Consider the following 24,708-nt stretch of genomic DNA (forward strand, 5'->3'; position numbering starts at 1 on the left):
GATCAATAAAGTCTATCTATCTGCTTATTTAATTTTATTTTAATTTAATTTATTGTATTATTTTAAGTTAAAATATAAATTGAATTTTTTTATTATTATAATTTTTTTTTTTTTAAACTGGCGTACATCTCTTATTTTATTTTATTTTATTTTTTTATGTGCAAGAGTTTTTTTTATTTTTTATTTTTTTATATGAAACTGAGCTACAGGGACCAAGCAATTTCCCTTGTGGATCAAAGTCTATCTATCTGCTTATTTCATTTTATTTTATTATTTTAAGTTAAAATATAAATTTTAATTTTATTTTTTAAACTGTCTTACATATCTTATTTTAAAAGTCTATCTATCTGCTTATTTTATTTTATTTTATTTTAAGTTAAATTTGAAATTTTTATTATTTTTTTAAACAGTCTTACATCTCTTGTTTTATTTTCATTTACTAGTGGATTTCAAGAGTGTTTGAAAACCACCACCAATGTGCAACTGAGCTACAGTGACCAAGCAATTTCCCTTGTGGATCAATAAAATCTGTAGCAGTACTTCGATTATATCTCATTGTATTGTTTGCTCATCTTTTAAATAGCCATTTGCATTAGTCCTGTGACAAACGGATGGTTTATCAGCGTCTAATTGTGCATTCATCTCCCTTGCAGCCATCTGTGGCTCCATCAGCTACCCCCACACACATCATTAACCGGGGCTTGCGCGCGCTGCTCTGTCGACTTTGCGTGCACACTTGGTTAATTACATACAAACGTGTCTGACTTGCCGTAAACAAACAGTAGTTTTATTCAAGATTAAACATTTAGACGACCACAGAATAGATGAACAGGCATCGGTCTAACACAAGGTTGTTTTTTCTGCTGCTGTCCCAGAGACCCACTATTAAGCGAAGCTTTAGCTCACCAAATTTACACGTATTTGCAGATGCATATAGACACATATATACATGTGTATTTATATATATAATATATAGTATATATATAAACACACGGGCTGTCAGTTAGTCTTCTGTAGAAAGTTTGCATCCCCACAAAATGTTAAACTTTGGGTAAGAGTTGGTTCTGATAAGAATCCGCATTTAATAATAATAATAATAATAATAAAAAGTTAGTTAACATAACAGTTTAAAAAAGTTAAAACAGGATACAAAGTTCTTTTTTTTTTTTTGAAGACACCAACAGTTTAGTCTGCATATTAACTATCGTCCAAGCTGCATTTAGTAATAGTTATCATGAGAAAGATGAGCGTAGTACTCTCGTATACTCGTGTGTTGACCCTTCAGAGAAGAAGGCAGTGTTTCCAGTGGGTCCAGGTGGACCAGGAGCAGAGCAAGAAAACCCCGGTCTAAAAAAAGAACGGCAGACAGACAAGTCCAACCAAATGAACCTGACGAAGGCACCAACAATACACAGATGTAGTCATCTTTTTTTTTCTTTTTTTGTTAAAAATACACACATCAAATACAATATACCACCTGGCAAAGAGGCCATAGAAATAAAAAAACAAACAAAAAAACAAACATGAGAGTCAGTATAGGAAACAAGGTTGCCAAGTTGTACAATTACGGCGGAACTGTACAGGTGGAAAGCATACACTTTCATTTTAGCCGTCCACGCCTGCTGACCTCCCTTTGGAATGTAAGAAGGGATTTATCTGGTGGTAAATGTAGGCAGGACTCGAGAGATTGCATCTGGCACTGGAGGTTTCAAAGGACTCTCTTAACCGACGAGCATATGCAGGAGGTTGGAGTAAGACAGGAGGAAACGATCGGAGAGATAGTTGGCGGATAGTTGGCGGAGCTTTAGACGAGACTCGGGATTAGCACCAACTTCAGAGGTCGTTTTTTTTTTTTCTTGAGCTGCGTTTTCTCCGAGCGAGGGTGTGGTGATGAGATGGTACGGAAGGATGTGGCGGTAAGAGTGGAGGCGAATCGGGAGACGTGGGTGAGCAGAAGCATCTGTGGTGGAGCATCACTGACCCAGACCGGCCTCGTCTGTCTGCCAAATAAATGTGGAGACTAGGCCCGAAATGTATTTCAATAGTCTCTGAATTACTATAGTGTACACTACATGCATGCTTTTTCTTGCTTAGACCAGAAAACCTCACTTTTATTCTATGATATCGACTATCTGTATTACTAGTAAAGAAAAAACAATACTTAAAAGCTTGGGTTCCTGGACACAACTTAATTCTATGTTGTTTTTTTTTTATGCTGACAAGCTTCCCGGAGATAGACCATATTTATGAGGGAAGTCTGTTCAATGTCCTTTGCAAATCTATTCAAGTACAACCAGGCCCGGGTCTACAGACAGACAGACAGACAGTCAGGGGTTAAACTGGGAGCGAGCAGGACACAAACCAGCAGCCGACCAACAACACAGTGAAATTACAGTATTCATCATCAGATTTTATTTGGTTCAGGAAGAGACAAATAAGATTTTTTTATTATTATTATTTCTTTTTTTAATGCTGATCTGATCTGAGCTGAGCAAGCCCGCCTCGTATTAATTATCTGATTACGGTGGAACAAATCCCAATTTAACCCCTGGTTTTACATTCAAGTGTATAATAATAAAGACCTAACGAGTGACGAGTTGAAAAAGGTACAAGGCTTCATGCAGCGCTACCTCATTAAGATTCACACGGATTCTACTGCCGAGAGAGATTACCTCCTAATCTGAAATGATCATTAAGTGTGTCCACGCAGAGCAAGCGTCTACCATCAAGCTACCATCCTGACTGCCCCTCCGCCCCCCTCGGTTTCTTCCTAACCGCACGTCTTCAACACCGGCGACTACACAGAAAGACTTGCGTGACAAAAGATGTGAGCACGTGTGAGCCTAAGGAAGCACGGACACCGTGTTATGAGTGCGAACGCGTGGCGCTTACAAGCGTACATGCAGTTAATGGTTGGAGGTGATATAGAGAAAACAAAAACAATAAATACCTTGTATAAAACATAATTTCATATCAATATATTAAAATACTATTTAAAATAATATCTTAGACAATATTGCAATATGAAATTGATCGATAAATAGTTGGTAGGCCTACACAGAGAAATATATATATATATTTAAGTATCTGTGTCCTTCATCTTTTGCGGTTTTGACTTAAATGATTTAAAGTTTCCAGATTTTTCCCCAGCTGGGTAGCAGTACAATCCAGAGAGCTAATACATGTTTTTCTTTTCCTTTCCCCCAACAATAATAACAATGAACTTACAGTACACAGTCCCATAATAAAGATATACATACTGAATACAATATAAATGTCAAGACAGAAAAATAGAAAAATATCAATAGAAATCAAAAGTCAAATACATATCAGAGAAAGTATACAGAGTAAAGTGTACTTATGAGTCTTTGTGGTTCTTGTTGTAGCTGGAGCTTGTATTGGCTCTCATTGTTGGTGTATTGGCTGTGGAACTGTACTTTTGTTTTGTTTTTTTTACCTCCCAGTCCTGACACGCACTTCCACACAGACACAAAGTAACACACACCTGCAAATACAGACACATGCGATAGCACACAGGCCTGCACAGGTGCAGGTGTGTATTCAGTCACGCACACACACACACACACACACACACACACCCTCAGACGCACACACACGCACACCGAGCTCACATGACCGTGCAGCATTTGCAGGTCTGTTTCTTCTCCTTCTCCTCCTCCTCCCCACCTCCGTTGGCCTTCTCCTTCTCCGCCATACTCCCGTTGGGCGGGGCCTGCTCTTCCGTGGCGGCGTCTCCCCCCGCTTTCCCCTCCCCGTCCTCGATCACAACGAACTCGGCTTTGACGTTGCCGTCCACCCCTTCCATGCCCAGGGCCGTGCGGCTCTCCTGCTCCTCCTCGACGGTCTTGTAGCCCATGAACACTAGAGTGACCGGGTTGTCTGCGCTGGCTTGGTCAGGACTGGGGCCCAGCAGCTTGGCCTCAATGCCGGTCACCTCTCTCTTGGGGGTCTGACCGGAGGACTGCACTACTCCATTTTCACCTATAGGGCGCACCAGAGCACCGTTCAGAGATTAGGAAAGTGCATAAGGAAAGGAGGCGGTCAGGTTAAGTCACACAGACAAAGACAAAACTAGGAAATATTGGTTTAAGGACCTCCGGCAGAGAGGGGCAATTTAATAGAGCAAATGAAGAGACTATTATTGGCTCGCTTTGTCTTTCTGACACAGGTGCTCAGGCTGCGTTGCCATGGTTTCCCGCGTGATGACATGTTGCCATGGGCACTGGACATACCTCCATTTTCTTTGGCCACACCCTTATTGGCTGGCGCTCCTGTCTCCAGTTCCTCAATTTCTTGCTCCAGCCTGGCTCACAAAAACAAACACACACACACAGAAATTAAGGATTAAAAATAATCTCTGATATAATATATAAGGTATATAAGCAAATTCTGACATGTATTTTATAACATAATTAGCCACAAAGCCCTTGAACGCTTTGCAAAATCCAATATTTTGGTGAAAACAGTGTTAAAATGTGCAAAAATGACTGAATTCACTTCTGCTCGGCTTTGGCACTGACACATTTTTGAAACACTACACCACAACACAAATATATTAAACCCGACAACCAGAAACCAGCTTTTACGCAAGCCGTCATTTTGTCCGTAACTTTTAACCTGGAAACAAAAAGAGTAATTCTGTCTCAAAGATCGGATATGCTCACCTGAGAATGACCTGCTCCAGAAGTTTGGTCTTCACCTCATCCTCGTGCAGACGCTTCTGGGTCTCCTCCTCCGCCGGGGCTCCATCTAACAACCAGCGCTCCCTCAGTGCCTTTGACTGCAATGCAACATGGCAGATATAACATGTGGCTAGGAATTCAAAGTAAGTGAGGTAAGAAAGAGGAATGCAATGTATATGCTTTAAAGGATTTGTGTGCATCATGCATCTTATGTATCGTTCACCAGATTTACACCTAAGAAGCACTTGAGCATCTTAGAGGAATGGGGCTGGAGACTATCCCAGCTGTCATTACGGGCGAGAGGCGGGGTACACCCTGGACAGGTCGCCAGTCTATCGCAGGGCTAACACAGAGAGACAGACAACCATTCACACTCACACCTACGGCCAATTTAGAATCACCAGTTAACCTAACGAGCATGTCTTTGGACGGTGGGAGGAAGCTGGAGTACCCGGAGAGAACCCATGCAGACACAGGGAGAACATGGACACTCCACACAGAAAAGGCCCCAAGTCGGCCTTGGACATCAGCGTTCAGCCCCACTTGGACATCAGCGTTTCTTCTGAGGAGATTAGTGGCACTTGCACTAACACACAACGACAAGCCATTTAGCTAATCTGAAACAAAAATCCGCCAGCGAGCGACTCGAGTACACTGCTCTGCCGACCGCTGCCACTCGCTGTTGATTCTGTCGCACACTTCAACTGCTGCCAAAGCGTCGGCCAAGTGGACTAAGTGGCACCCGGCCAGAGGAATCGAGGCTGGCACTGGGCAGAAAAAAAACAAAGCGAACATATAATTGTCCTAATATACTCAAATGAGGACGGGGCTGGAAATCAAGATAAGAGACAGAAAGATGAAGAAGAATATCTTTAGGTTGAGGAAACTGACTGTTATTAGATTTGCTGATTGTGAACCCTCAGCCTTATTGTAATTACCCATGTATTAGTAAAAATAAATGTCTGTTTTCTTCCAAGTTTTCATTTTGTTACCCCTGTACCCTTCACCTCCTCTTTGTCATCCTGCGTTCATTTCCTCTATTTACCTCCACACATGTATTCTTATCTGGACTCCCCATCCACACGGCCTCCTGTAGATAAGCTAATATCAAAGCAAATACTTGGCATGCCTTGAGGTAAATATAACGGCGTGTCTTGCTCGCAGCTGTTAGACCACGCAGCAAAAGACAACCCTGGCCGGCCATACGGGCAAAAAAAAAAAAAAAAGTGAGAGGAAAAGGCTCTTGTTTTCGCAAGTTGAACCGAAAATCTGGACCTGCGCTTGATGTGAATTCCTCTCCAGTGATGCAACGAGAATTTCTACGGGGAAAAACTCCCCCCGTCTTTTTTTTTTCTTTCTTTCTCTGTCTTTCTCTTGCCCCTTCCTCTTTCGTGCCTATCCATCACAAAGTTCATGAACTTGAAATGCCGTTGTAAATGTCAGGGTGTATCTCCCTCAATTTATATCTGTGTTAATCTGTTTTTATCTGTTGTTCTGTTTTAGCTCGCACTGTCTCCATTGAGTAATTCAGCTCCAGACACCCAGCTGCACTGAGCTTTACGGCGCACACACACAACTCACACGGTGTAATCCAACACTCTCCACTCCCCAGCCCTGCATGGTCTCTTGGGCACTGAATCTAAACCTGCTTCCCCCTTTCTCTCTCTCTCTCTCTCTCTCTCCCTCTCCCCGTTTCACTCTCTACTCTCTCGGCCCCGCTTGCTCTCTCGCCACACCCAGCTACCCCGACGCCTGACATCACTTAATGTGCTCACTCGCGCGTATGCAGGCACGCACACACGCCAGTCTACGCGAGCGGCCGTAAAAAAAAAAAGCTGGAGTGCTGAAGTTACATCTCTCTCCATTGTTCTTTGGAGTAAAAGCTGCAAACGTAGCAGACAAAGGGCGGAACTGGGACACACACACACGGACACACACCCAAATGCAGTGAACAGCTGTAGAGACAAGAGCAATATTTCCATCTTCTCCTTCTACAATTTGAAATTCCAAAACTAAAAAGTGTCTTAAAAATAATCCTCCACCAAGTCTCTTTTCTCGGGAGCTTTTTCAAATTTCGAGTTCTTTCGGCTTCCTGCTAGGAGGAAGACGATATGATATACAAATATCACGCCTGCACAACAGGCCCTAACTAAGCTACAGCTAGCTTTATTTCAAGTTTGAAAATGTTTGGCTTTCATGCTCTGGTTACACTGTCATGCAACTAACACGTCTGCACAACTAAGCCACACCGCTGTCTTTAAGAAAAAGTTAATCCAGTTCATGCAAATCTGACGCTTTGTTAAAATACACGGTTTCAAATTTCAGTATTGATGGAAACTTACTTTCTTGCCGCAAGTTAGATGACAAGACACTGTGCCACTATCACTTCTGCACAGTAGCGACTAAGCAACTAAGCTACTGCCAGGACGTGCTTATCTTAGCTTAGCACGAACACAAACACCTGCTCCGAAGCCAAAACATGCCACTTTTGCACTTTGGATTTTGTCGAGCTTAAACTGATGAGGTCTCACATCACATGTTAGCGAGTGAGCTCCAGAAATATTAACTATTTCCACACTTCCGGGGAGAGTACGCTAAGTGCTGCTCATTTTAATTGTGGAAACATTTCTCATTCTCTGCAAACGGTGTTTTCTTGTTTATTGAAAGTGTAAGACCGTCCGGGACATTTGCAGGTTTTAATTGAAGAGGCTTCCGGGCCCTGTTTACATAATCGCAGCTGCCGATGCTAATTAAAACCAGAACTCCTGTTCATGCTTTCCGCGTTAACAACACTGTAATAATTCATTTTATCATTTCGTCAGCACCGCGCAAGGGTGAGTCCGTGCGTATGAGCCTGTCTGAGTGTGATTTAACAGCGGGGCAGGTACGCCGTTATAAAAAGGCGTATAATGAGCAAACTGAGATATTTTATTGGGTTTTCCACACGAATGCCGCCTCTGGAAAAGGAATACTTGCTGTGGTTTGTACAAAGAGCCGTCTAATAGCTACTCCTGGACGCCGTGATTACACTTCCCCTCTCTGCGCGCTTGTGTCTGTGTGTGTGCGCGCGTGCCTGTGCGTGAGACGAAAGCGGGGTGCGGTGGGTGTAAGAGCCGTTTCCTGTTGGTGGGAGTGGGACAAAAATCTGTTTCCTCTGCCAAAAGCCCACTGCATTGTCTGGGGCTTCTGCGTTCTTTCATGAAGCAATGCATGCAAAATCCAACACACACAAGCGTACAGACACACACTTACAATGGTTTGCTCTGAAAATAGAAAAAAAAGTGGGACCACGCAAGGGCAGCAGCGCAGGTCACAGGCACTTTTACAAACACACGAGTCTGCGCAGGCGCACACGCACCTCAACCTTTGCTCTTATCACTGACCTGCTGAATTGTCCGGAGCTGAAATAGCTTTGATAATGCTGACACATGCGCTGACAAAAGCCTCGGCTCTGATATTACAAGTGTGTGCGTATAAACAGCATGTGGAGGAGCTGTCGGCGTTATCTGCTGTCCATTCTGAACATTCCGTGACAGCAGCAGCTAAGGAGGATCTCGCTCGGTTGCACTGATAGTTTTGAGTGGAATGGCTGAGTTTAAATGTTGCCGTGTGGGTGTGTAACATTGCTCACGCCGTGGAGCCACGATTCCCCCGAAAAAACACACAAGAACTGGCCGGCAGTGCATTTCTCACAGCCTGTTTCAAGCTCCGGTTAGGGAGAGGCGTGTAGGGGTGCAGGTGACGCACACATTTGTTTTATCAGTGAGGCGCTGGAGCAGATTTCAAAGGAAAATAAACAACTGGTGTGCTCTCAAATGACGCGCATTTCAGTGCGTTGCCTGATCCAAACAGGCCAGTTCAGTTTTTGTGAGCCCAGATCTTCCTGCTGATGATTTACAATTCAAGATGAGGGGGCTGGTATCAAAATTTAAATGTAAAACAAAGACAAACTTTACCATGACTGCAAAAAAAATCTATCCATCCCTCAGGTTCAAACAGAATCACACGCTTTAAACACAAGACTATAGCTTCAAATGTAGCTGTAAAATGGAAGATGGATTTCTTTCGTAACCCCTAAACCTGAACTGAGTGACCACTGACGTGGTAAAACTGGAAACATGTGACCGTAACTAAACATATGAACTGTTAATCATGTGAAAGTGTTAGCGCACGGAAGGACAGGGGGTGACTGATAGTGCTATCTGTGCACACTCTGGCAGCTAAAGCTCAGTACGGGGATCCACCTGTTACGGACGTTGTGGCTTTTGTGTGTTTTTTCCAACCGTGTAACATACTCACACCTAGAGTACTCTTACAAGTATAGTACTGCAAAAAAGAGGCATTAGCAAACAAGTGGAAAACATCTGGCACGAAAATGCGGAAATGCTAAAAACTGCAGTACCTCAAAATGGCCACTTGAGGCTGATTCCAAAAGCGAGTCAATGTCCGTAGACCAAAATGTTAAAAGGTCAAAGCTTACAGCAGAAACAACCTAGTACACAAAACGGTTTTGGTATCTACAGCCAATTTACCCACAAGGTGTATGTTTAAAGTTATGTATAATTAAGACCGAGTCCAGTTTGAGTAACAGGCTGTTGTCAGTGGTTTCAGGTAAAAAAAAAAAAAAAAAAGGCTTTCTTTTTCCCGCCTCAGCTCCCCTCCACTTAGACGGAGTTAGTTTGCCAAGATGGCGACAGATGGAGCTTGTACACTGAGGTTCAAACCCACTCTCCAGGAATTCCACAGGAGAGGTCTAGGAGGGGGTCGTCCATATTTATATACAGTCTATGCGTGCAAGTTATGTAGGTGCGTTTGTACCTTGAGATGCTGCAGTTGCCGTCGGTCATCATCCAGCTGTCTCCTCTTGTTTTCAATCTCTGTCTGCTTCTTCCTTTTCTCCTGTCACAGTCCACAAACATTAGGATTACTTTCTGGAACAACTGGTAACCACATTAGCATCAGGCATTAGCGCTGTGACTTGGCTATTTTATTGAAATCTGCATCAAATATTTTTAACTAAATCCTCTAGTTTTTGATGATATTGCTGATGATGAAACTGGTGCTGCATGACATGCACATTGACGTAATATCCGATTGCAGTACTTCTGTACATTCGTACTGTAGGTACATATTACTTCAAATGTGAGTAGTAGGTTCGAGTTAGCAGTGCAGTTGAAGGTAAAATTGCATTCGGTAAAGCCTACACTTAATTGGTGCTTTAAAATGGGTTTAGCATAAACAAATCACAATCTACATAGTTTTGCTGGACAGACACATCTGGATGTTCTAACAGAAAAGAAAGTCCAAACTGAGGCATAACAGAGTCAAGTGAGATACAGAGAGACGGACAGAAAAAGGCAGTGAGCTGTATCTCCAGCATTAGCTTTTGATGTCCGCTAATGGGTGGAGATGGGATCTAAAAGGTTGAGTCATTAAGACGGGGCAGTCAGACCTTGACAAGCAGCAATGATTTGTTGTCTCTACATCCATCAGTTTGCCCTGACATGCACTCTCTATGTGCGTGTATGTGTGTGTCTAGGTGTGTGCATGAACGGGAAAGGAAGAAACCGGCTGTGCGTTTGTGGAAAATAACTTACAGCGATGGCCTGGAGTTTCTCCTCTTGTGACACCTCAGCCATCCTGATGGAGACGGAGACAGATTGAGGGGCAAGGAAAGAAAGAGACACAGAGAGAGAGAGAGAGAGAGACATAGAGTTACAACCACACATGACCACCAACACATCACAAACACTGACAGATTTCTTTGACCGCAGCATTCGCTCACCCGCCGTTTACCTTCCAACGACTTCCCAGTGACTGAGGTTAAATATCTGTCTGTTTGGCACTAAATTAGTGGCTCTTTCCTGTCAGGGAGAGTCAGCGTAGGCATGGTAATGTGCAAGCAGGGCGCTGCTGGAGATTCCTGCTCTAATAGGTTCCAGACCAGAGCTCCAGGACGGAGGATGGACGGAAGTAGGGCTGGAGTCGGTGGAGAAAGACTGCGACTGTTGCTCAAGTGAGATGGGACAAAGTCTGTATTGCTATATCTTGCCCCTGAAACTGGTATGAATCTTATATCGAGATCCATCTTTCTCTGTCATAAATGACTGATGGCCTCCGGTCAAAAAGGAAATTGGTCATGCTCCCGAGAGCAACTCCAAAATCTGCCATAAAACGTGAAGACGTGTACTTGTAACAAGAGGCTGGCACGTGATGTGAATATATAAGAGGTTATATAAGAGGAGTATCACCCAATTCAGACTTGCTGTGTGAGAATGTAGAGCCAAGCTTTGAAGGACAACCACTGCTCAAGCTACAGTCTCTTTCAATGAGAGCTGTGGGTGCTTAATGGGATATTATGAGCGTGAGTACATGTATATGCCATATTTAACACTTTCTCTATTTCTCTAAAAAATTAGATTCTTTTTTTTTCTCAAACAAATAAATATCTATTCTATATCTAGTCATTTTGATTCTGTTACAGTCAGATATGTTTTGTTTTGACATAGTGGTAACCTCCTCCAGGGCTGAGAAATAAAGCCAGCGCAAACTGCAGTTCCTGGAATGGCCACTCGAGGGTGGCTCCAAAAGCGAGTCGATCCTCATAGACCTCCTTGGTGAAACGCCCAGCTTTACAGCAGAAACAAACATGTTTACAGTATGGTACGGAAAGCAGTTTTTGTAGCTAATTTCTCTATTCATGACAACAGAGCGGGAATAAATACTGCTAAGATGGCGACGGCCAGATGCGCTGAGCTTCAAAACAACTTTTCACAGAATCCTCTCCTAAATTGCATGTGAATGTGAATGGTTGTCTGTCTCTTTGTGTTAGTCCTATAGTACAGTACTGACTGGCTCTGCCCCCCCCCCCCCACAATCCTCTAAGGATCAGTGGCAATAGATAATGAATGGATGAATGACTTAATATTGCTAATATTTCTCTTTTAATTCTTGTACTCAATGACGGATGACTGTTTCGGACAACTGAGAAAGGTAATGAATCACATCAAACGATTAGGTGGAACATCTCCACAAAAAATTACACCTCTGCAAGAACATCTGGAAACCTTGGAGTGCAACTGAAATGTAGCCCGAACAAATTAAGGCACTTATTAAGTATAAGCTCACTGACTCGGTGTCAAATTATCAATTGCCTCAGCTCTCAGATGACAAATTGACCTCTCTGGCTACAGTCTCTGGTGGCTTGTGGTAAAGCCCCTAAGACTATTTTGTGGGTATTATTTTTCTTCTTCTACAGATTGGATGTGGTGCATGAAGCAACGTTAGCGGCAGTGTGCCTCCTCCACCCCGGACTGTATCACACAACACATATGGGCTCCTCATTTCTTTACAGTGGTCCAAACCAAACTCTTACAAAAGAGCTATGACAACAACGCTGCATAACTGCACAACCAAAGGAACCATCCGGTGCCAGTGAAATGTGTCATAACTCTTTGATCGTGTCACTATTCCTGATGAGCTGCGAGGCCCCCCCCTGCTGTGACGGTTTGAATTAGCTTGCATCATTTCCCAGCTACGTCCTGGCAAAGCTCGGATTCTGAGGAAGAAAAAGAATCATACCAAGAATTCCTCGCACAAAGGCATGGCCCTTCTAAAAGAAACCCATAAAGAAATCAAAGAAATAGCACCGCTTGCTGTTTCAGTGAGCCACCGCAGGACTTTTAAAACGTATACATTGAAATACCCCAATTATCTCAGTTCAAGCCACAACGCTGTCACATGGAGACCCTTCGGAGAAAAAGGGAAAACCACAATCATCTGATCACACCCTCAAGAACACACCACATATTGTACCGCCTAGATGCATTTTCCGACTGATCCAGCAGAACAGGCAGGAAAAATAAAAACTGGTGTGCAGATTGTGTAAAATCAGGCTAAAACAAACATAAAATAAGACTCTACAATCTTGAACAAGGATTACGTAATTAAGAAATTGGCTCAGGTGTTGTTTTTAGTGTGTCTTGGCAGCGTTTTATAGACAATTTTCTCCCTAAATCTCCTTCCCTTCCCTTCCCTTCCCATCCCTCAGGTCAGAATGGAAGCAAGGCAGTTTAGCGACTCCACATCTGGATCGGTTCACAAGTGGCATGAAGGTCTGGGAGCTCCAGCTGAACAGTCTGACCCGAGAAAGGTCAATGCGAGCATCAGCGGAGACGGGGCAGTCCTCTCGCACAGCTCGGCTGTGACAGGGAGAGACACGCATGGAGAGACAGCAGCAGCTACACAAAGAGCGAATTACACATCGACGATGTCTGTTACCTTGGTTGGATACACCAGGTGTGAAAAGGGCAGCATTCACTGTCAGTTCATTCTACACTGAGGCTGCAAACACATGAGTAATTCTGATGACAGATTTTTTTTAGTCATACAATGAAATAATTTTGCTTTTTTGAACAGAACTTTATTCCATATTAATGGGGAATAGTTGCTGAAATTTTACAAATGAGAAAATCAAGCTATAGATATTTTTTACGATGGTGTCCGAATTTTTCCACACCGGCCATAATTGAATCTCAGTTCTGGTCTTGCTTGTCTGACCTCTGGGCAACCGCCGCGATGAATTTTTAAGCCGTACTGGAAAGCCATGTCCACCTTGTCGGAACACTGCCGGACCCGCGTCCCGCTGCCTCTCTCATAAATTATGGACACGCGGGGAGAAATGAGAGCAGACATGTAGACAGACAGACAGACATCTTTTGCGGCGTAGTTAGAAGAAGAGTAATTACATTCATGACGGAGAAAGGAAGGCGCCGGGGGAGACGGGCGGCCGCTCAGAGACTGAGAAGCAAAGACAAATTGAGACGGGAAAATGTAATAGCGATCAGCGACGTCACCGGCAGAGGACGATCAGACTCACAGAAACGCAACCAACTCGACTTATGGATGTTTCTGACAATACATCAAAGGTAGGTACACGACAGAAGAAGGCAAGGAAATTGACTAATGACCGGGGCTGATTCCCTGTTGAGTGCACTGCTGCTGTAGCATTTCCAGGAACACATTAACTGCCTGTATAGAGCACCAGCATCCTCTTCTAATAGCATTGTGCTCAACGTTATCTGGCACCAGCAGCCACTTTGCACACTCTATCTGCACTGAAATGCCCTAAAAGTAATCAACTCAATGCATCTGAAGCTAAATTAATAATAAAGCACCAGAGCATCTTTGGGGATATTATGGCGAGTTAATCAGGATATAAAATTCTCCTTTCTAAGGTGAGAAGAAATAGTTTTCCTTCCACTGTGTTCCACTGGCAGATTAATCAAATTTACATAAGGTGCAGCTCTATCTACAACGCTGCTGTTTTGGAGTAACACTCCATTCATTGTTTATGCTGCACAGGCTTGAAGTAAAAAGGTTTGAATGTACACGCCGCACTGATCTCTTACATGAGATGTGTTTGTCTGTGGCCAGCGGTGGAAGATCACACCAGTACTCATCACCGTAGCTTTATCTTTAAACAAACACCTGGACGCCGTCACGTACTGATTCTGTTCCTGCCTCCTCCGCTCACGGATACTCGGATAACAACGGTTCATTTAAAGCTCGTTTTTATAGCATCTGCGCGTCATTAAATAGTAAACACTTTAAACCACAAAGCCTGAAGACATAAGAAGAAATACACTGATCAGGCATAACATTATGACCTAATGTTGTGTAGGTCTCCCTTGTGCCTCCAAAACAGTTGTGACAAATCAGAGAATGGACGTGGGCCTTCTGAGGGTGTCCTGTGGTGACTGGCAGCAGAATGTTGTTAGTGGGGGTCATATAGGTTGAAGGGAGGGACCTCTGTGGATCATCCCACAGATACTTGATCAGTTTGGGATCTAGTGAACACCTTGTGCTGTTCTTCATGTTTTTTTTTTTAGTTGTTCCTAAACCGTTTTTTGTGTGTGTGCTTGTGTCAGGCTGCATCCTGCTGGGGATGGCTGCTGCCATCAAGGAGTGTCATTGCTATGCGGTGGGGGTGCCTGGTCTGGTCTAGGTGGGAGGTACATGTCTAAGTACCATCCTCACCAATTAATGCCAGGTCTAAAAGTTTCCCAGTAGAACACTGTTTTGTCACAAGATGCTCAATGTTATTTACTTCTCCTGGCAGTGGTCATAATGTTATGCCTGATCAGTGTTTAAAAGAATTTTCACAATGGCACCAATGAAACTAAACAGAAAGGATAAATCTTGTAGTTTAAGCCTGACTTAAGTTATCAGCTTGCTAAACTGTTAGCCACAGTTTATTGACGGCAATATTACATAGCGGTGGTGTTCCTTAGCTCACGACTCATGTTACCTATTGATCGCCCAACATTTTGCGCACGCAATTTCCCATGACGCACCAGTTCCATTTAGAGAACATGCCATGCTTCAGTTTCACCAAGGATCTGAATGGCCTCCTTAGTTCTAACCGAGTGGTGGGAGTCCCTGGCGTTTAACCTTTTGTTGGGGTCGCGCGACGCTAAAGACTACCATGTGAGTCTTTAGTGTTGCGGAGAAGAACCGTACTTTGAAATGTCTGCGCGCGGCATATGTGAACAATCGTTGGCCGATTTGAAATCCACTTGTCACACAACTAACAATAAGAGAGACGGATAGAGTCCATTCACATGCTCCTCAGATGGTTTCGTTTCCAGTTAACAGTTAAGAGCGAGTTGTTTTGGCTTGGAGTGTTGAAACAACACATTGATAAGTGATTCCAGTGTCTGCATGGGAACAAAGAGGGGGGGGGGGGCATTTCCGAACATATCCACGTTATTCATAAAAACATCTGCCTTTGCTCAAAAGCTCTGGGCTGGGCATATTCGCGTCGGCCTTGTTTATGAGTGTACATGACGTCAGCAAGTCACGTACCAGACGTTTCTCAATTATTTTGTTCTCGCTTGGGGGTGGGGGAGGGGCGGGGATGCAAACTCTCACATTCAGGAATGCATGATGAGATGTTTCTGTTCAAGTCAAAGAAGTGCAGTGGATAAACATACATAAATGAAGGCCAAAGAGGAGAATCCGCGCTCTCTCAATGCTCACCGGCATGTGACAGCTGCATCTGATCACAAAGTTACAGCAAAATAAACTAGAAAACAGCTCATAATGACTCCGGTTATTGAACGTCGGCTCACGCACGCGCTAATAAACCATTTCCACAGAGTCCTTCTTGCTTTCTGAGAACGAGACGTGTTCACTCAGGTGTTAATTCATAACATCGAGGACCTTCTAAGTGATATTGAGCAGGTGTAATGAACAGAAACCAGCTAATGTGTAGAAAACTGTGGGGGGGAAAAAATGAAAAAACTGAGTCCGAAACCTACTGTTCTTGCAGTTTCTGAATCAGAACCGGTGCAGACACACAAAATAACATAACTCTTCAGACTAAGAGATGACAGTGAAAATGGCTCTTAAGCCTAATGACCCAGGGCCTGCATTAAAATAGTGAGAGACTCCAGAAGAGGAAACTAATCTCAAATCCCCTTCACACTGGCTGTGTTGGAGAGGCACTTCGTTCCCCTTCTCTCTACTCCCCACTTCCACGGCTTCCTTCCTTCAGGCCAAAGGAGCGCAGGAACAACAATACCCCTGCCCGGCTGCCTTTCTGCCCCAACCACACACACGCACACAAACAAACCCATGTCAGGCCCGCACACACACAACACGCCACGACCTCTCCGCCACCGCACGTGAAGCTCCGCATCCGTCTATCTGCGGCAGAATTGTGCTAAACATAAACAACGCGGTGCCAATAAAAACTGGAGGAAGTCCGCTGAGCTCACATGTTAGCATTCCAGGGTCAGAGGGTAGAACTCCTTTCCCCCCCGAGAGGTCGCCCATAAATAACGGCTCAGTCAGTACAGAAGAGAGTGAAATTTCTGTGTGACATCCGTGTCGGGAGGGCAAGCGAAAAGCCACGCTGACTGGGACACGTGGGTGGGATGAGGACCGAGAAGCACTTCTGGCGTCTTATGTTTCTCACAACAATGAATGAATTGTGATGTTGAATGTGTGCGTCAAGTTTATTTAATAGGCTAAACGTAGCATTACAAGTCAGCAAAAAACTGAATCACCTTCCTAATATTGTGTAGGTCACCCCTGTGCCTCCAAAACAGTTGTGACTCATCAGGGAACGAACATGGGTCTTCTGAGAATGTCCTCTGGTGTCTGGCAACAGAATGTAGTTAGTGGGGGGGCCTTTGGGTCCTATGGGTTGAGGGGAGGGGCCTCTGTGGATCATCCCACAGATACTTGATCAGTTTGGGATCTGGTGAATTTGGAGGCCAGGTCAACACCTTGCGATGTTCTTCATGTTTTTTTAAGCTGTTCCTAAACTGTCTTTGTGTGTGTGCCTGTGTCAGGCTGCATCCTGCTGGGGATGGCTGCTGCCATCAAGGAGTGTCATTGCTATGGGGTGGGGGTGCCTGGTCTGGTCTAGGAGGGGGTTACATGTCTAAGTAACATCCACGCGAATGCCAGGTCCAAAAGTTTCCCAGCAGAACATTGTATTGTCTCAAGATGCTCAGTGTTAATCACTGCTCCTGGGATAATGTTACGCCTGAAAAGTGCAGTTCTTATCACGGTAAATAGCATCTTTACATTATATACTTATCCTATCTAGAACTTTCTAAAGGGGTGTACACACAGGAAGAGGCACCAATGTGGTGACAAGTGACCTTTGAATGTTTTCTGAAATTCAGAGAGTTGCAGCAATGACAGCAAAGAAAAAAAATAAATCGTGGGAGGGTACCCAAGCTGAACTCATCTTGACATGATCATGACTCAAATGTTGGGAGCAACTAGTACGGCTGATTGACACATGAATCAACGGCTTTTAAACTCTTACACCAGTCTGAAAAACTGCTGAAATGTGTGCATACTTTCCGAAAATTTGAAACTTTCTAAAACTGATAAGGAAACCACCATGTAGCTTTCTAAAGCAACTGGCATGGTGTGCGTTTGAGTAAAAAAAAAAATATGGGCACGGCTTCAAGCATGGCATGTGTTTTGCGATTTAAAATCACAGTGGGTAGTCTGGAGACAGTTTAACAGCAATATTTTCTGTATTTCCTAAAGCCTGTTTATTAGAACTAATGCCCGATTATATTTAATTTCACTGGGGTGACAAGCTTGTCACTGTGCCTTCAGTGACTGCCACATTCGACCATGGGATCTGCTTCACTGAAACTAGTTTGTACATACTGTACATGGTTTCTGACTCAAAGTTGCGAGCAGAAGCCTGTCGTCACAGAGAGGGACAATAGTTATCATTCAAATATGGGGATAATGGAGCACTGTTATGAACAGCCGTTCCCTTGGAGGCATTCGCTGCGGTATCCTCATTTGTACACGTGATTTAAAGCAATGTAGAAGTAGTTACGTAAAGAGCCAAGTTCAAATCCAGACTATTTTTTTTTCACACTGCTGTCCAAAGTCTTCTCATCAGTTCCTAATGTGCCTAAAATCTTTTATCTCCGTTCCAGGTCTTCGGTATATCTCCTCAAAAAAGCCTGATTTAAGACGACATCCTCCCCCTGCATCTCTTTTCCCTGGATTCTTCTTCTTCTGTTTCTTCACTCTCAGCCTTCTTCTGCGCGAATAAACCCTTTTTACACGGCGAATCTGCCTTGCTCTTTGCTTATAAATTTTCATATATTCGGGGAACGCATGCTGAGTCTACGGCTCTTGTGACGCTTTATCGATTTCCTGTGTTTTAGCTGCAGCCTCTGCGTGGAGGTCAGAACACAGGTTGAGCTTGTAGCCGGTAGATTTACATAGCACACTGCACGATTGATGTCACCGATAGGCGTACGACAGAATGCTTTGGAGACTGAGGTTTGGATTAATGTTGGGAAAAAAAGTCCAATTTTGGGCAACAAAGGTGGAGAGGCAACAATGATACAGGCATTTATTGCTCTACACTTGGTAAACAATCTGATCTGATGTACAAGAGGGTTACTCAGAGGTGCCAAGCTACTGCAACCACAACATGGGACAAGCTACTGGTCATCACAACACAATAATCTGCAACCACACCTAAAAAAGCTGTCAGTGTTGGACATCTGCAGTGGTTAAACTGCAGGGTAGAGCTGCAACAGTTCACATTAATCACCGGTTGACTAATATGCAGAACGTCCACAATGCCGACATCTAAAATTTCAAGACTGATGGTGAATCTCATTCCAAATGAAAGGGAACTGTCGTGCTATGGATCAAAACGTCAGATTAACTCAAAATGAAATTAAATAAGTTGCTGACTGACACTTCTAGCGGCCATTAGAGGAACATAATCCTAAAACGTTTTGCGGTTGTGGCCGTCCTTTAGTTTAGCAACGAAGCAGCAGTTTCTCTGAGACGGACGCACTTGAATCTTGGTGTTCTGTTCAAAGGCTCAGTCTTCCCGGATGGCGTATTAGAAGCCCAGTCACGTGACTGTCAGAAATGCCAGTTCGTATCCCTCACTATTTGAGGCATAAAGGCATTTACGGAAGTTAGGCGAGCGCCGTAATGGGCGTACGAAGAACGTTATTGACTTTTACTGTACCTCTGCAAAAAACGTGTAACCACATTAGCATCAACGCGACCTGTGGATAGCATTGCTTTTATGTTCAGACACAACTCACTCCCGCTACCTTGAATGCTCTCTCTCTCTGCTTCACCGGTCAATCAGCAAATTCTATATGTCCGGAAGTCTATGGACTTGCATTATTGGAGCGGCCTCTCAATGTTAATGCAGGAACCATTAGGCCTAATAGGTGCCTTCCCTTATGGCAAGATCCCAATCCCCACTTAAGGCTCTCAAGAGGGCCAGGACTTGTTTATATCTAGTGTGTTTGTCTAATATCAGCCTGTCCAATCTCTTCTGGGATTATAAAAAATCATTTACAAAGGGACAAGGTCTAATATTTATTTTCCTCCTTCCTTTAAGCCCAGATGTTCATATGTGTGTACAGAGGGGCGAGTGTGTGTGTTGGTTTAGGTTATCCGAAGTGCAAAAAGATGGATGATCCCTTGTTAGAGCTTATCAATAGCGCTTTTGATATCGCCTGTGCAGCAACACTGATGATCGTCATATGAGCATGTGGGTGTGTGCGCGTGTTTTGGGCAGCAGGCACAAGACGAGCGCTCGAGCACACACACACACACACCGCTGAGCACATTTCCCTCCGAGATTAAGACGACTTAGTGGCTAAAAATGACGCTTTATCTGAAGACAGACTATCTGCTGGGAAGAGAGTGAAAAAAACAAAACAAAACAAATCCTCTCTTGCCTTTATCTGTCGTGGCAAAGCAGCAAGGAGGGAGGTTTGTAATGAGAGCTTGTTGAGAAAAAAAGAAGAAGAAGAGGAAGAAGAAGTGACTATCCAGGAGGAAAAGAGGAGGCAGAGATTAATAGAAAGAGTGAAAAATACACGGAGGCAGAAAGGGCAAGGTGGACTGTAATGCGTTTTCTAATAATACCGCACATATCTCTACTATCTGCCCAGATGTTACTCATCTTATCACTTTGTATGCCTGCTGAGCAAGCTTTCACTTCCACTTCCTGTTTTACCCCGCGATCTATCAGCATAAAACAGTGGCTGTGGGGGCTTTAGCAATGCGTGCCATTCATTTGCTACAACCAGCTCACTGATCTGATTTTATAACCACTGCATAAATGGTTTCTTAATGACAACAAGGTCAGGGAGGGCAATTAGCGATATCCATCACTCTCGGGCTTCTTGCTCAGGGCAGGATATGAACCCATGAGAGGCCTTCTGTCCTCTATTAATGAGGCTGTACCAAGCAGTTATGCCACAGAAATTCAAGGAAATTGCAATGCTGCAGTTGTGGCGCAGCGAATAAAGCAAAAAGGGATCGAAAACCAAAATAAAATAGCCAAAAGATGCTAGAGTTAAATGATAACTCAGTGTGGATTACCATGCGGCCAATTGTTAATCTGAGCATGATGATCCCAGGCACTTTAATCAGTGTAGGCTGCGTGTTGTTTTCAACTTTGGGTGCAGCTTCAGCAGAACTGAAGCACACTCGGACTGAAGTTCGCTGGGAGTCGAAACTCTATCACATTTCACCTCATCTTTCACTGTCAGAACTCTGAATGGGAATGAATGGCCTTCCGGTTACGAGCCCATTTCCCCTATCTAAATTGGTGAAAGCAGATCCATCCCAGCGCCAAGCCAGCCAGGGCCGGCAGACAGTCATCAACGCACATCTCAGAGACACACACATACACACACACAAATGCAAGCCGTCCATGTGTTTCACTCGTACATGCTGCAAACCGACCGGCTGAGACAACGCGCGCACAATGCTGCACGCACGCGAGCGCGCAACAAAAGAAAACGCGGCCGTCCACAGTCATGATGCACAATGATGACTGGGTGGACGGGACGAGTGCTGTCAGCTCCACTGAGAGTTTGCTGACAGGACACAGAGCAGCCGACCGGATATAGACCCTCGGCTCGCACACTGGCCGGCAGAGGCCTTCAGTCGAATCAACATGTCTCGCTCATACAATAAAAACGACAGGGCGGACAATAAACAGAGGCAGACATGCTGCTTGTACACTGATCAGCCACTACATTAAAACCACTGACAGGAGAAGTGAATATCACTGACCATCTTGTGACAGTACAATGTTCTGCTGGGAAATTTTTGGACCTGGCATTCATTCGTGTGGATGTTACTTAGACATGTAGCACCCACCTAGCCCAGACCAGACACCCCCACCCCATAGCAATGACACTCCGTGATAGCAGCAGCCATCCCCAGCAGACAAAAACAGTTTAGGAAGAACTCAAATTCTCCAAATTCACTAGATCCCAAACTCATCAAGCATCTTTTGGATGATCCACAGAGGCCCCTCCCCTCAACCCATAGGACCACAGGACATCTTAAGAAGGCCCATGTCCATTCTCTGATGAGTCACAACTGTTTTGGAGGCACAAGGGAGACCTACACAATATTAGGAAGGTGGTCATAATGTTATGCCTCATCGGTGTAAATCCAAATTTCTAATTTGTACTTGTGCAACAAATCTGAGTCTTTTATAATGACGTGTGCTCAGATCTGCATTTTGTTTAGGATCAGAAATCAAATGAGTCAACTCAAGTAACACCCCGATGGCCGACACGAGGACTGAATGAGATGTCTGGCTTGCAGTGGCATCAGAAGAAGCTGTAATGGAAGTTAAGAAATCATCTTAGTTTGCACATTTGCCCAGCAAATGTAGTTTGCATTCCCCACGGCTGAACTTCCAGGACTCAGAAATGCTACTGGGTGTGTTGTGTTTACAGACTCCGTGCTGTCATGCACTTGCTGCTCTTGTCAACAAAGATGTTGTCCGCGGCAGTCACACACAGGACAGGCCAGAGACCCAGGAGAAGAAACAATGGACCCAAGACCAAACAAAAACACGCTCTTTGTCTCGGCCGTGCCTATACCTGCTGCGATGAAACACAATCGCAAAAAAAACATAGAGTAACAAATTGATAATGGTCCAGCTGACATTGTTCTATTCAGGGACAGGAATAGAAGCAGATGCAGAGCAGCCTACGTGATATTCTGGGAGGATGGAGGAGGCAGACTCTTGTCACCGGTGGCAACCTGAGCTCATATTAATTTGAACTGTACCACATCGGTTTGTTAAGGATGCAAGGTCTCACTCTCTGCAACCCTAAACCCCACAACTGCCTGCCTTGCCTGCCTGCCTTGCCTGCCTGCCCCGCTGCACGGTGTAAATTCCAGACAGGAGTATGTAATGGCCAAGGTTTATCAGCTCATGCGCGCCATGTTGGAGCGGGCTGCTCACATCACAACACACACACACACAGAATACCCTGTTACTCTGCTCTCCTCCACAGGCTGCAACCAGTCAGCATCTCTTCTCTCACCCATGCAGTGACGGCCATGCACGCCTGGCGCCACTGGAGATGCACAGTCGAGGTAAAAGGGGAAGAAAGAGGCTAGTCTCCTCGCAAAACAGATCGATTTTACACGATGCATCATCAAAAGCGTTCGCGTAAACACGTCGCCCCGTTATACACCTGTCGGCCCCGCCGCGTCTCGGAAAGTACAGCGTCGCAAAAGCGGCCCTCTGGGCATGCAATGAGCGGTGACATAATATTGCAGATATTCCAGAGTTCTCCCCCCAAAATCAGGCGCTGACTTCGCCCCGGGGCTTGGATGTTTTTAAACGTGCCTTCGCGTCCCTCGGAGGATGCTGCGCCCGCGAGTTGTAGCCTCGCATTAAATAAAGCAGAAGCGATGAGCTCACAGTGTTTACAGTGCCGCTGCAGGAGGACACCGCCGCCAATATTTATTATACGTTTCTTTTCGTATTTCAACACCGCGTCCCGCTGTGTCATCCCTCCTGTCCGCGGAGAGAGGAGTGATGCTGTGCCGCGCCGGACGCTCAAATCTTCCGCCGCTGCACGGGCAGCCGCTGGACGAACCGCCACCAAAACAGGGTCAGGCGCAGGCAAACACGGGGGAGCAAACACAGCCTCGCTGAGGGCAAAATCTAATAAAATTAAAAATAAATAAATAAATAAATAAATCACGACTTACTCAGTTGCAGATCGCTTCCCGCCGCGGACGTCTTCCTAACAAGGTGCTGTGTTGTTTATCTCTGAGCGTCAATTCGGAATACTCTCAGAGCCCTTCCTCTCCTCCTCCTCCTCCTCCGCCTCCTCCTCCTTCTCCTCTTCTTTTGGCTGGCACCCCTTCTGTTATTGGGGAGGTGATGCCGCGGGCAGCGTACGCGCACAGCAGCCCGACAATAACAAGACCCCGACGGTCTCCTCTGGAGCGAAAAGGGCGCACGACGGACTCGGCTCTGCTGTCCGTGGAAATCTCATGGGCTGCGGGGCGTCGTCTGATTCTGGAGCAGGTTGAAGTCTAGTTACTGTACGGTGTGTGTGTGCGTGTGTGTGTGTTTGAGAGAGAGGGAGAGGGAGTCAAGAGTGGTATGTGAAGGGGAGTGCAGAGGGGAAAAGGATACGCCTCCCTGCCTTGTGGAGATAAAGGGGGCCCAGGCTGCGCGCACGCTGACTGAGATACGGGTCCTCCTATCCAAACGGGGGCCCTGCTGGATCTCCTCCAGCCTTATCATATGACGTGCAAGGAACCAGGGCCGTCTGCTTCAGGAGAGCGGAGGACGTGCGGCCAAACGCTGGGATCGAATCCAGACCTTCCACCGGAGAAGAAAGAGGCTTCCTTCCCCACTTCTACTGCCCCACTCCCCCACCTAGTGGTGGGAAGGGCTCAATGTCAAGGCTCCTCGAAATGTCATTCTGTTACATAAATAACCTCAGGCTGAGGCTGAGTGGCTCCACAGCCTCAAGCAGTGATTTTGAACTCAATCAGTTTCGCCGCATTTATTCATGTATTTAAACCACTTGGCGGTTTCTTAATATCACCAATTTCCATTTACTTTTCTATTTTTTTGGTCTGACCTTAATTATTCTTTCACATCTGCATCCTCAATACAGCCAAGATATGTTGCACCTGCAGCCAACATACAGCAGGTGGTGCTATAGCCCCGGATTTGTCCTCTTGTTACTCCGAGTAAAACTCCTCCTAGTTTATTCAGGATGGTTAGACCACAATATAATGTCTCTGATGTATGTATATATATATATATATATTTAAGAAGATGTGCAAAAAAAAAAAAAAAAAAAACAGCAAATCATTGACATTATTATGTTGTCTGTTTCAGAGTATTTCTCCTATCAGGGAGCTTTATTGAGTCAGGCGAGGAGGTGAGGAGATCACATGCAGAAAATCACCCACATGACCCTGTTGGCTTGGAAAATATAGGTCAACAGTTACAAACATCAAGTGTTAAACCATATTTTTTTTCCTGATATGAGTTTCCGTCATTAAAATGCCACATTGCACACACGCTCCTCTTTTGCCCATCTAACAAATAACCCGAAACTGCAATGAAACAGCTCCTCTGGGCCTTAAGAAATGTTTACAGGGTGTCGCTTCCTGCACACAGTTC

The 24,708-nt window shown here is 44.8% G+C and overlaps 1 protein-coding gene across 1 annotated transcript; it reads right to left on the reverse strand.

The window, feature by feature from the left end:
• Positions 1–203: 203 nt before the first annotated feature.
• On the reverse strand, positions 204–23,631 carry palm1b (paralemmin 1b). The gene is made up of 6 exons (XM_084569630.1): positions 23,271–23,631; positions 10,301–10,343; positions 9,522–9,602; positions 4,686–4,801; positions 4,254–4,324; positions 204–4,002 (listed from the first exon to the last, which is right to left on the reverse strand). Exons 2-6 carry the CDS (start codon positions 10,340–10,342, stop codon positions 3,629–3,631), a joined length of 684 nt encoding a protein of 227 aa, XP_084425756.1. The 5' UTR covers position 10,343; positions 23,271–23,631; the 3' UTR covers positions 204–3,628.
• Between the last annotated feature and the right edge of the window lie 1,077 nt (positions 23,632–24,708).

This window comes from Chelon labrosus (assembly GCF_963514085.1).
Source record: "Chelon labrosus genome assembly, chromosome: 20".
Taxonomy (NCBI): Eukaryota; Metazoa; Chordata; class Actinopteri; order Mugiliformes; family Mugilidae; genus Chelon; species Chelon labrosus.

Coding starts and splice junctions, on each gene's coding strand:
- palm1b (XM_084569630.1), bottom strand. CDS start 10,342: ATGGCTGAGGTGTCACAAGAGGAGAAACTCCAGGCCATCGCT. Junction 4,802..9,521: donor GGCAACTGCAGCATCTCAAG/GTACAAACGCAC, acceptor GTTGCATTGCAG/TCAAAGGCACTGAGGGAGCG. Junction 4,003..4,253: donor TGTGGCCAAAGAAAATGGAG/GTATGTCCAGTG, acceptor TGCGCCCTATAG/GTGAAAATGGAGTAGTGCAG.